This window comes from Rhinolophus sinicus, linkage group LG06 (genome assembly GCF_036562045.2).
Source record: "Rhinolophus sinicus isolate RSC01 linkage group LG06, ASM3656204v1, whole genome shotgun sequence".
Classification (NCBI taxonomy): domain Eukaryota; kingdom Metazoa; phylum Chordata; class Mammalia; order Chiroptera; family Rhinolophidae; genus Rhinolophus; species Rhinolophus sinicus.
The window spans coordinates 162,444,620-162,456,796 of NC_133756.1; the positions used below are offsets into that span (position 1 = coordinate 162,444,620).

The 12,177-nt window shown below is 42.1% G+C and overlaps 1 protein-coding gene across 21 annotated transcripts in view; it reads left to right on the forward strand.

Annotated features, from left to right (window-relative positions):
• PPP6R3 (protein phosphatase 6 regulatory subunit 3) overlaps positions 1-12,177 on the forward strand; it is a 128,637-nt gene that overhangs the window by 73,498 nt on the left and 42,962 nt on the right. For all 21 annotated transcript variants that reach the window (XM_019755615.2, XM_019755617.2, XM_019755619.2 and 18 more), the window contains 2 exons: positions 1,520-1,633; positions 11,201-11,330. In XM_019755615.2, coding sequence (XP_019611174.1) covers positions 1,520-1,633; positions 11,201-11,330 — 244 coding nt within the window. The remainder of the gene's footprint in view (positions 1-1,519; positions 1,634-11,200; positions 11,331-12,177) is intronic.

Here is a 12,177-nt window from a genome sequence, read left to right on the forward strand (position 1 = left end):
TTTTTAAATGTGAAAATGAATGTATTTTCTCTCGCTTGTAAACAAATGCCTTATTATTTAAAGGATATGAAGGCATTCCTTTTATCCCGTCAGATAAGCTCAGTCCCTGAGTTTATGGTTCTTCTGTATTTGGTGATATTTGTATATTTAGATAAGACTCAGAATATGGCTCAGCCACTGTTTGTTGATTATGACGTTGTTTTTGTCCGTTGGTAGAATGGACATATGAGACTTCGAATGTGACGCCATCATGACATAGCAAGGGCACCTTTGTTAGCCACTGTCTTCAGATATCAGTGTTGGTGAAAGGCTGGTCGTGCTCTCCACGCTTGAGTGGGAAGGGGGACGTGTCAGGCTGGATGCTGTGTGGGTACCCCTCTTCCTGGGGTGAGGCTGCTGTTGGAAGAATGTCCGTGTTTACTGTAAAGAAGCAGTCTGTTTTCCAGAGCGCCATCCGAGACCTCGTGTGCAGGCTCCAGATTGCCATGTGTTGAGTGACCTTACCGTGTCAGTACTTTAGGTAGCAGTGGTCTCACCAGCAATTACAGTGCTGGGCTGGGAGTCCTTGAAAGCTCCTTGCAGGAGGATCCTCTGAAGTTAGTTTAGATGCCAGGTTTATTTGCTCCCCCAAAATAGAAAAAGATTCTCTACTTGTGGTCCTAGCCTGGCAAGGGGACAGGTCTTAGGATACAGTGAGCACACCTACCTTGGGATGACTCACGTCCCTGCCAGGTGAGCAAGAGGGACAGCTGTATGTCACATTGTAAAGGAGATTCCATTTCTTAATCCACGTGCATTCTGAAAATTACTGAGATCCTAAGAAACGAGAGCTTTCCTTGACAGTGTCCTTATAGATTCACCTCACAGGTTACCCCGGCGTTTTATAGTAACTGTGACCTTGCGTATGTGCTCGAGAGGTGTGATGGGAAGGGCCTGCTTGGAATCCTCTTTGGGCAATAGTTCAGTCAAATCCATTTCATTGCTACCACATTTTAATTATAGATTAAAATGCAACAATTGATATTCTCTTTTACCTGTTTCAGGTCTCTAATTATACATAATGCCTTGTGGGAAAACACTTATGGGTTCTAATTAGCCTTTTTGAAAAATTCCCCTTTTTTGTGGGGACGAAGGGTTCTAAGTCTTATTACCCCACCCCCCAGCCTCTGCCACCACCACCACCACCACCACCACCTGGTCTGAGTGGGAGGTGATGTCAAGTCTTGAAATATTTTTGGTTCTCAACAAGATTGGCAGAGACAAGCAGGGCCCGGGTGAGTTTGCTGAGGGGAGGGTGTAGGAATATACATATGGAAGAATGGGAGAATTATAATAAGCTGGCTCACTTGCCTACTTCAGTAAATGTATTAAGAATAAATGTTAAGTTGAAACAAATAGCCCAAGTGACATTGAATGCTTGTATAATACTTGTCTTACTGGCACCATGACCTGTTTCTCTGAAGTTGTTACTGTTAAATGATGTTATTGTTAACCCTTGACTATTGATTTGTTTCCTTAGGCAAGAAATTATAGAGCAGCTTCTATCAAATATTTTTCACAAGGAGAAAAATGAATCCGCCATCGTCAGTGCAATCCAGATATTGCTGACTTTACTTGAGACACGACGACCAACGTAAGCTTTCCTCTTACCTTACAAAAGGAACCATTTGGGTTTTGCTTTTTAGATTTTTTTAAAAGCTGAGTTGAGAGTTGAGTCGTTGGTTATAAACTACAATATCATGCCCTTGAATTTCAGGTGCTGAACTTTTTTCTGCTATATAAACCATCAGTTATCTTTACTTGAATGTGATATATAGGGATGCAGTTGAAAACTGGTTTGGTGAACACTATTTATTGGCAAAATGCTACTATAGTAAGTGCTGTAATAAATCAAAAACATGTCTCCTGGCTCACACACGTGAAGCTTCTTTCTTTTTTATTTTTTTATTTCAGGTGTACAAAACAATGTAATAGTTAGACATTTCACCCCTCACAAAGGGTAACCCCCCTCCCCCAAACTATTGCCCCTCTGACATTGTATATATCTATTACAATCCATTGACAATTCCCTATGCTGTACTCCATATCCCGTGACTATGTATATATATATATTAAATTATGGTTGACATGTAATACTATTCAGCTTCAGGTGTACAGTGCAGTGATCAGGCATCTACACTGTCCATGAAGTGGTCTCCCTAATAAGACATGTGCCCATCTGACACCCTACAAAATGTTTACATTATTGATTTTATTCCCCAAACTCTTTCATGTCCCGTGGCAATACTGTAGTTATGAGAAGCTTCTTTCTTGCTTATGAAAATTGAAAATAGGTGTTCCTGGTTGGTGGCGATTCAAGGACTCTTTCCGTTTTGTGGTTCTTTCCTAGATCTGCTAATTTGAAGCTTCACATTGTCTTTTTGGGGTTTCACATGTGAGGGCACTGCAGTTTATGAGGCTGTTTTAAAATAGATGGACAGGTGGCTTGAGGTCTTAGGGGAAAGTTTATGCTAAGAGCTTCAGAATCAGAAACGTGTGTGCCCCTGGATCAGCCATTTAATGTTTGTCATGTTATGCTTCACACTTTATGTCCGGGGCTAACTAACTAATTTACTTACCAATGGGAATTTGAAGAGGGGCGTATATGCGTATGTAAGCGTTTCAGCAGTGTGTGGTTTCGAGATGGGAATTTGTGTTTTCTTGCTTACTATTGGGTCCACCCAGTCTAGCAGAGGGCACAGAGAGGATGACAGGAGGGGTCTGCCGACGGCGTGGGGACCTCTGCCACCCACGGTTTCTGGTTCTTGGTTTCTAGTGAAATAGTGAATAGTCTGCTCAACTGCTGCTTCCCAAATTCCTGACCTCTATTCCTGGTTTCTTTATTCTTTGGCCAGTGATAAGGGAAGGGCATTGTGGCGTTACTGCTTCCAGTACATTTTAATTTGGGGATTGCGTCTGGAATTTTGACTGTCTTCCCTGGTGAACTACATTTTAAATGATGCAGCCAAAACTTAGGGTATTAACCCCGTGGGTTAGGACTGGGACCGCGCTACTGTGTGCAAGGCAACCGCGCCATCTCCTAAAGTGGTTTCAAAGCACAGGAAGTGGTGCAGTGACTTGAGAGAGGAGTGCATCTGAGAAAAAGGGTCCACTTTTGCACACGGAAGAGGGAAACAACAGAGTTGCACAACTCAGAGCAAACACAGACGATACAACAATAAAAGAAATAATAGAAGGAAATGTCTGACCAGAAGGAATTTTTCCTCAGACCAGAAAGGTTTCTTAAATACTAAGGAAGATTTAAATTTTTTTAAAAAAACGACTCACATTTTAGCCTTATCCTGGTGAGATTTCTGAATCCCAAGGATAAAGGGTAAATCTTTAAAGTATATGGGTAAGAAAAAATGGGATAACTGCGAAGCAAATCCGATTGCCAGGCATCTCATTTGTAAAGCTAAATAAATACTGAAAAACAAACGGCAGGATTGTGGCCCTGAAATCTTGTTGATGTGTGAGGGCAGACAAGGCATTTCTAAGCACGTGAGACCTCAGTGTTCCATCCGTGTTCTGTTTCTGGGGTAAATTACTTGGCAGATGGACTTTTCCAAAGGCAAACAGAAAAATAAGTTAGAAAGAAAAACTTAAAGATCAGGAAATATGTTGGTAAAAGGGGTGATAAATGAAATGGAGAGGGATGTGGAAATGAACATGACTATCAAAGTTACATGTTGAGAATGAATAACTGAAATAAGTCAAATGTCGAAAACCAAATAAATTCCAGATTATTTTAACAAGCTTCAAGAAGTAAGGAGAAAGGGGTAAGTTAGTGCATATTACCGTTCTTAACATAGACTGAGGAACTGGGGTCCTTTCCAACGCAGACATAGTGCAGGAAAGAATCAGCGTGGGGCCTCGGAAATGATTCATGTGGAAGTGTGGAGAGACGAACCAAAAAGACCTTTGCTTTGTGAGCTACAAGGGCCTAGAAGTAACGACGTGCCATCAGGAACAAGTATGAATGCCCAGGTCTGGATTTCTAACACCATTCTCCAATAAAAGGAGCCAGGGCTCCTTGGAGAAATGGCTGGATCTACAACTAGGGCAAGGATTGTACAGGGCGAGTCTGGAGCTTCACGTGGTACAGAAAATAAGGAAGTACTTAAACCACCTACAGTAAGGGGGTGTGACAGGGACAGGAGCCGACGGAAAGAGCCCCCTATGGCCAAGGCTGGACTGATTTCCACAGTAAAGTAAAGCAGTATCATAGTATAACCCAAAGTGTAAAATGTATTTTTTTATAAGTCCATACTGATGTCAATAAATGATTGACTAAATAAAGGGGTGGAGAAGAGACAGATCTTCCATGCAGAAAATGCCGAGTAGTTATGTAAATACTCTCTCCTCAAGGAGGAAGTACAGAATTTCATACTCTTTCAGTGTAAATGGCACGTCATGACTGCCTTCTGAAGCGTACCACGTGGAAAGAGATAATCAAAGGGGTGACTTGACAGAGCCTGGCAAGCACTTCCTCAGCCAGACAATCAAAGTCAGCAGCCAGCGACAAATGGTGTAGACAGTATGTACCCTTGACATGATGTAATGAAGGTGGCATTTCACCTGTGTGGTCTTCCTCTTAAAGACCGGTGATCCTGAGAAAAATTCAAGGCAAATCCCAATTGAGGGACATTCTGCAAAATACCTGGCAGTAAAGTCTGTAACTGTCACAGCTAAGAGGAAGCGAAGGCGACGTGACAAGTAGATATAATGTGGTATCTTGGATAGGATTCTGGAGCAGAGAAAGGACTTCAGGTGAAAACTAAGGAAATCTGAATACAAAATGGATTTATGGGTTTTATGCATCAATGTTGGTTCATTAATTGTGACAAATGTATTATACTATTGTGAGACATGAATAGGGGAAATCCAGTATGGGTTATACAGGAACTGTTTGTATTATCTTTGTGATTTTTCTGTAAATCTAAAACTATTCTAATAGAAATTGTTATACATTTAGGCAGAAAATCAGGAAGGACATAGAAGACTTGAAAAACACTGGCAATTCACCTGACCTAACTGACACTTTCAGAACCTTCCCCCTAGCAATCGCAGAATGTACATTTTTGTCAAGGTCACATGGATCCTTTACCAAGATAGACCAGATTCTCAGCCGTTAAACAAACCTTAACAAATTATAATAATAAATCGTATGAAGCGTGTATTCAGATTATAATGGGTTTAAACTAGAAATCAATAAAAAAGATTTCTGGAATATCTTCAGATATTTAGAAATGAAACCACACACTTAAAAATAACCAGAAGTGTCAAGAAATGTTGAGAAATGAGAAAAAATATTTTGAACTAGTTGATAATGGAAACAGAACATGTCAACATTTCTGGAATATAGTAATAGCAGTAGAGGGAAAATTTATTACAATGGATGTTTATATTACAAAGGAGAAGAAAGTCTTCTGTTAATGATCTAAGCTCCCACATTAAGAAGCTAGTAAAGGAAGAGTAAGTTAAACCCAGTGCAAGCAGAAGGAAAGAAATAATAAAATTAAGAGCAGAAAATCAGAAATTCAGAAGAGAAAAACAATACATAAAATCAATGAAACTAAAGGCCGTTTCTTTGAAAAGATCAAATTCAATCTCTAGCCAAGTTGACTAAGAAAAAAGTAGAAAAGACACAAATTATAAATAACAGGAATGAAAGAAGGGATATAACAACTCATTAAACAAATTGAACAGTAGAGATGAAATGGACAACTTCCTTAAAGGAATAAAACTGCCAAAGCTCACCCAAAAAGAATAGATAACATTAACAGTCATATTTATTGAAGAAATTGAATTCATATTTAAACCAACAAAGAAAACTCTAGGTCCAGTATAGCTTCATTGGTGAATTCAACCAAACATGGAAGGACTCTACCAGGATATAGAAGAGAACACTTTCCAACATGACTTTGAAACTAGACAAAAATATTACAGCAAAGAAAACTAAGATTCCAGAAAAAGTTAGGTACAAAATTCCTCAAGAAAATATTGGCAAATTAAATCTGGCAATATATTCAAGGGATGATGTATCATGACCAAGTATGGTTTATCTTGGGAATACAAGACCCATTCATCCTTCAAAAATCAATCAGCGAGAATAGTCAAAATCCAGAACCCTGACACCGCAAGTGCTGGTGGGATTGTGGAGCCAAAGGAACTCAGTCGCTGCTGGTGGGAACGCAGAATGGTGCAGCCTCTGTGGAAGGCAGTGTGGCAGCTGCTTATAAAACCAAGCACGCTCTTACCATCCCATCCAGCAGTTGTGCTCCTTGATATTTACCCAGAGGAGCTGAAAACTTATGTCCACACAAAAGCCTGCACGTGGATGTTTATACCAGCTTGACACGTAACTGCCAAAGCTTGGAAGCAACCACGGTGTCCTTCAGTAGGTGATGGGTAAGTGAGCTGGTACGTCCCACGATGGGTTATTACTCAGTGCACAAGAAAGGAGGCGCTCTAGAGTCATGGAGGAACCTTAAATGGAAATTACTAAGCGAAAGAAGCCAGTCTGAAAAGGCAGCGTACTGTATGATTCCCACCGCATGGCATCTGGAAAAGGCAAAACTATGGAGATAGTAAAAAGGATCAATAGTTGGCAGGGGTAGGGGGAGATTAATAGGCAGAGAAAAGAGGACTTTTAGAGCCGTGGAAATATTCTGTATGATACCCTAATAATGGATACCTTTGTCCAAACCCATAGGATGGACCCAACACCAAGAGTTAACCATAGTATGAACGATAGACTTGGGTGACTATGATGTGACAGTGTAGGTTCATGGATTGTAACAAGTGAGCCACTGGGGGTGTTGTGTGCTGATAATGGGGGAGACTGCCTGTGTGGGGACAGAGGGGACATGGGCAGTCTCTGTACCTTCCCCTCCATTTTGCTGTGATCCTAAAATTGTTAGATAAAAATGAAGTCTTGGGGCGGCCAGTGGCCTTAGTTGGTTAGAGCGCAGTGCTCATAACACCCAGGTCACTGGTTCAATTCCCACGTGGGCCGGTGAGCTGCGCCCTCCACAACTAGATTGAAACAATGACTTGACTTGGAGCTGATGGGTCCTGGAAAAACACACTGTTCCCTAACAAAAATTTAAAAAATATATATATAAAAAAATTTAAAAAGTCTTAATAAAAACCAATTGGTGTAACTCATATCAACAGACTAAAGAAAAATTATATGATCACTTCATTGTATTCCTTTATGTTAAAACCTCTCAGCAAATTAGTAATAGGAAGGAACCTGGAAACTGAGAAAGTCCTTTTTAAAAAGAAAAAACACCCATAGCAGACATTATTCTTAATAGTCCAAGACTGAAATGATATCCCCTCAAATCAAGGACCATAGTGAGGGTATTTCCCGTCGCCTGACCTATTCCACCTCATGCTGGAGGTCATAGCTGGTACAGTAAGGCACGAAGGAAAAGCCATCCAGACTGGAAGGAAGGTGGACCACTGAATCTATGCGTGGATTTCAGGATCATCTTCATAGAAAATCCTAAAGAAAACACAAAAAAAACTCTTGGAACTAACAAGTAAATTTAACAAGATTGCAGGCTATAAGGTTGGTATTCAAAAATTAGTTACATTTCTTTATACTACTAGCAAGTCATTAGAATCTGGAATTCTCACCAAGTACCATTTACTTTAAAATTAAAAGTACTTATCATTTTCAATTCCCTTGGGTAAATACCAAGGTGATTGCTGGATTATACTAGGGGAAAAAAAAAGAAAAAAAGGAAATGCTTAGATATAAATCTATCAAAACGTGTGCAGGGTTGAAGGCTGAAAACCACTGAATACTGATGGACTCAAAGACAACCTAAATACATGGAGAGGTACCGTGTTCATGGATTAGAAGGGTCGATATTGTGCAGATGGTAATTCTTTCCCAACTGATCTGGAGATTCAGTGTAATTCCCATTAAAATCCCAGCTGGATTTTTTGTAGAAATCAAGCTAATACTAAAACTTGCATGGAATTCAAAGCAAATACAGCTCCCAAAACAACTTTGAAAGAGACAGATTAGGAGTACTGACCCTACCTGATTGAAAGCTCCAGTCACAAGGACCGTGTGGCGTTAGCGGAAGGACGCACACAGGTCACTGGACAGGGTCCAAGGTAGATGTACACACACGGCCAGTGCTGCTCACAGAAGTGTGGAGGCGGGTCAGCGGAGGAAGGATAGCCTTTTCAGTGGTGGAAGGCTATCCTTCCACCACTGGTGCTGGAGCCTCCAGCTGCAAACAATTGCACCTCAATACGTACCTTGCACATTAGGCAAAAATTAACTTGAAATGCCCAAACTATTTTCTAGGAGAAAATCTGACCTAGGATTAGGCTGAGATGTCTCAGCTGCATCACCAAAGTCCATTCCATAGAGGAAAAGTGGACAGCACAGACTGCACTAAAATGTTAAATCTGCTCTCTGAAAGACTCTATTAAGAAAATGGTAAGGCAGGCCACAGACTGCCAGGAAATAGACACAAAGCACATGTCTGAGAAGGGAGTTCTAGCCAGATATATACAGAACACTTGAAACTTAGTAACAAGAAAAGCAATCCAGTTTTTAAGGTCAAAAGATGTGAGCAAACACTTCAAGAATAAAACATGTATAGCAAGTAAACACATGAGAAGATGGCCCAAATCATTTGTCAGTAGTGCAATTCACGTTAAAACCATGTCAAGATACCGCTGCACACCTTTTGAACTTGTATTTGTTTCCTGTGGCTGCTATAACAATTTCCCTCTGTGGCTTAAAATGACAAAAATGGATTCTCCCACAGTCTGAAAGCCAGAAGTCCACGATCAAAGTGCTACAGTCTCGCCAGAAACGGGAGACTCATTCTTGGCTCTTCCCTTTCCTGGTGGCTGTTGGCTCTCCGTGGCTTGTGGCCACTTCTCTGCTTCACCTTCACATCTCCTCTTCTGCTGTGTGTCTGTCTCTCTTATGAGGACACTTAGGATGACATTTAGGGTCCACCTGGCTGATCCAGGATAATCTCACCTCCGACTATCCTCAATTACATCTTCAAATAAGGTCACATTCACAGACTGGGGATTAGGATGTGGGCTTACATTTTGGGGAGCCCCCATTCAGCCCACTGCATTGCTAACCCAAAGCAAAACAGCAGCCACTGCTGGCAATGCTGGGAAGTCACAGAGTCTCAGGCATTGTCGTTGGGAGTGCAAAGTCACATGGCCACTTTCTAAAAACATTTGGCAGTTTCTTATAAAGTGAAGCAGATAGCAGTCTCTTAGATACCCAGGTGAAATAAAAACTGTCACGCAAAGACCTGTAAAGTAAACGTTTGTGTCAGCTTCATTCATAATTACCCCAAACTGTAAGCAAGCTGAGTGTCTTTAACCTGTGACTAGACAAAGGTGCCGTGAAGCATCGGTCGGAGCTGCTGAGCAGTGCGGAGGAGTGGGCCGCTGCTGCACAAGCAGCCAGCGCTTCTTGTGCCTTTCCAAGGCTCAGGTCTAAGCTTAATCAAGTTCTCCTTGGAGCATCAGCATGGTTTTGTTTTGGATTTGGCAGATTCTTACATATATTTGGAAGAATCACAATGTGAGGCTAGCGCAGTAATTTTGAACAAGACCAATGATTGAGATAAGTTGCCTCCTGCATGTTACAGTGCATTACTGATACAATAAATACAGTGCGTGATGCTGGTGTTTATGATACCAAATTTCTATGAATGGTTAAAGAATTTTAGTATATGGGTTGGTATGGTTTTTCATGTACGTGGGCAAAGATGATTGTTCTATACGTGTGGCTTGAACAGTGACTCACCACTTGGGAAAAAAATATGTCTATACCAGTTTTACATAAAAGTAAAGTCCAGATGAATTAAGTTAAAAAATACTAGAGGAGAAGTATGTAAATACTCAGAATTATGGGATTGTGAAGAACTTTTCAGCGTGGTTCCCTAGGCGGAAGCTATAATGAAGACAGCTATATTTGGCCACATAAATTAAAACCCCGACACATTAAAAAGCACTACAATCAAAGCAAAAGGCCTTTCCCTTTGCCCCCATTCCAGTAATTAAGTTTCTGAATGCTGTTCCGCCTAGCTCTTACAGTTAGAAATCACTTCCACATGTGGCATATTTTCGAGTACTGGTTGTAATAATCGCTGTCTACCATGTTTCCCCGAAAATAGGACCGGGTCTTGTATTAGTTTTCGCTCCAAAAGGCACATTAGGGCTTATGTTCAGGGGATGTCCTCCTGAAAAATCATGCTAGGCCTTATTTCCAGTTAGGCCTTATTTTCGGGGAAACACGGTAGGAGTTGGCTCTGTGCCAGGCAGCATTCTCAGTTCCTTGTCTGCACTCGCACGGCCCTCCCAGCAGTCCTGGCGAGACATCCTACAGCTGCTCCCACGCTCCACAGTAGGACCAGCAGTGGGCTCAGGCAGTCCGGCTCCCGCGGCCGCCTTACTAACCCCCGGTGTGCACTGCTGGTCAGTTGACACACCATTTTCAGGCTGATCTTTTCATTTGAACTGCATACTCCCATTTTTAGACCTCACCCCCGATGTCCTCTGTCCCCTCTTGGGTGGGCTCTGTGCTGCCCCCGCTTTAAGAACCCCTGTGCCCAGGTCCTCACTCAAGCCAGTAGGCTTTGGGTAGTCTCATTCCACTCATAACTTCCTATAAGGAGTGAGTAGTAATGAGTGTACGTTGAGCTTTATGTGGAAGTAATTGAAGCCTTTTAACTAGGAGACAGCGTTGATTACACAAGAACAACTGGAACAGAGGCAGGCCCGCTTATTATTCACATCACGAATTGTGGGCCGTGTGGTCTGCCCTGTCATTCAGGGAGCACGTCTCCTTTTGCTTTGCAGATTTTCTGGTTAGAGAGCTGCTATTAGTATAACACATACAAGGAGATGGGAGGTTTAAGGGAACGGGAAGAACTCGCATGTAATTTCTCACCTGACGCTGCGGGCCTTTGGGTTCCAGGTCATGTGGGCCTAGCCCCTTCGAGTTTTTATTGTACCTGCTTCCTTTCCCTCCAGAAATGTCGATAAAATCATTGTATATTTGTGTACCTATTGTGTATATATCTACACACTGATAGCATTGTGAGTGATTTGTTTTGAAATTGTAGTGAGTAAAATTAACTTGCTTTATTTCAAGATTTGAAGGCCACATAGAGATCTGCCCACCAGGCATGAGTCATTCAGCTTGTTCGGTCAACAAGAGTGTTCTAGAAGCCATCCGAGGAAGACTTGGATCTTTCCACGAACTCCTGCTTGAGCCACCCAAGGTAGGGTAGCAATCTGAAGCACAGCCGGCCAGCTCAGTGCTTTGATTTAAATGTTGTTAGAAAGTGTATGAACTCGTGAGTAAGAGAACTGGCTGTGACCAGCACGTACAAAATACGCTAACAGGTACACTGCCCGTAGTCTTGATTGCTTTTGAGCTAGTTTCTAATTGGCTTTTATCTATATGTAACGTCTAAACTAGTGAATGGTAAAATTGAGCAAAATTGGACCTGCTTAGCTTTGTGTTTTCTTTCTGTAAATTCCGGGTACTTATATCCAGTACAATAAACACTTTCGTTCTCATAGCATGTTATTCTCACATCTTTGAGGTGCAGTTTAGCTTTTGGGAAGTGATCTTTGCGATGGAGTTGACGTCCTCGATGTTGAGGCAATGGGACAGTGATGGCCAGAGGCCTTACTTAAGCTCTAGTGGGTGAATGTGACCTGGGGCGTGAGCGGTTCCGCAGGGCGCGTGCATCTGTGTGTGAATCTAAAAATGACTGTTGGTGCAGGCGAGCCGCTGAAAACACAGACAACAGACACTGAAGACCTACAAAAGAGGGGTGTCCATAAGTGGTGTTCCTCCGCTGCCCCCTATGCCCCTCGATTGGTGCAGAGGTTTAGATGAGGGTAAGAGGCTCTTCCTTCTGGCATCTGTAGGGTGGAGGGTGCAGTTCCAGAGAGTTCTGCCACCTGCACCAGTTCGTCCACCCTCCTTTTCCCTCCTGCCCTGCATCGCTGGGTCCGGGTCCGGGCCGCTGTGTGTGCCTCTCGGTGGCGTCACTGAGAGTTCCTGGGAATTGATCATACCAGCTTCTCCCTTCTCAATAAAGACTTGTGTTTATTTAG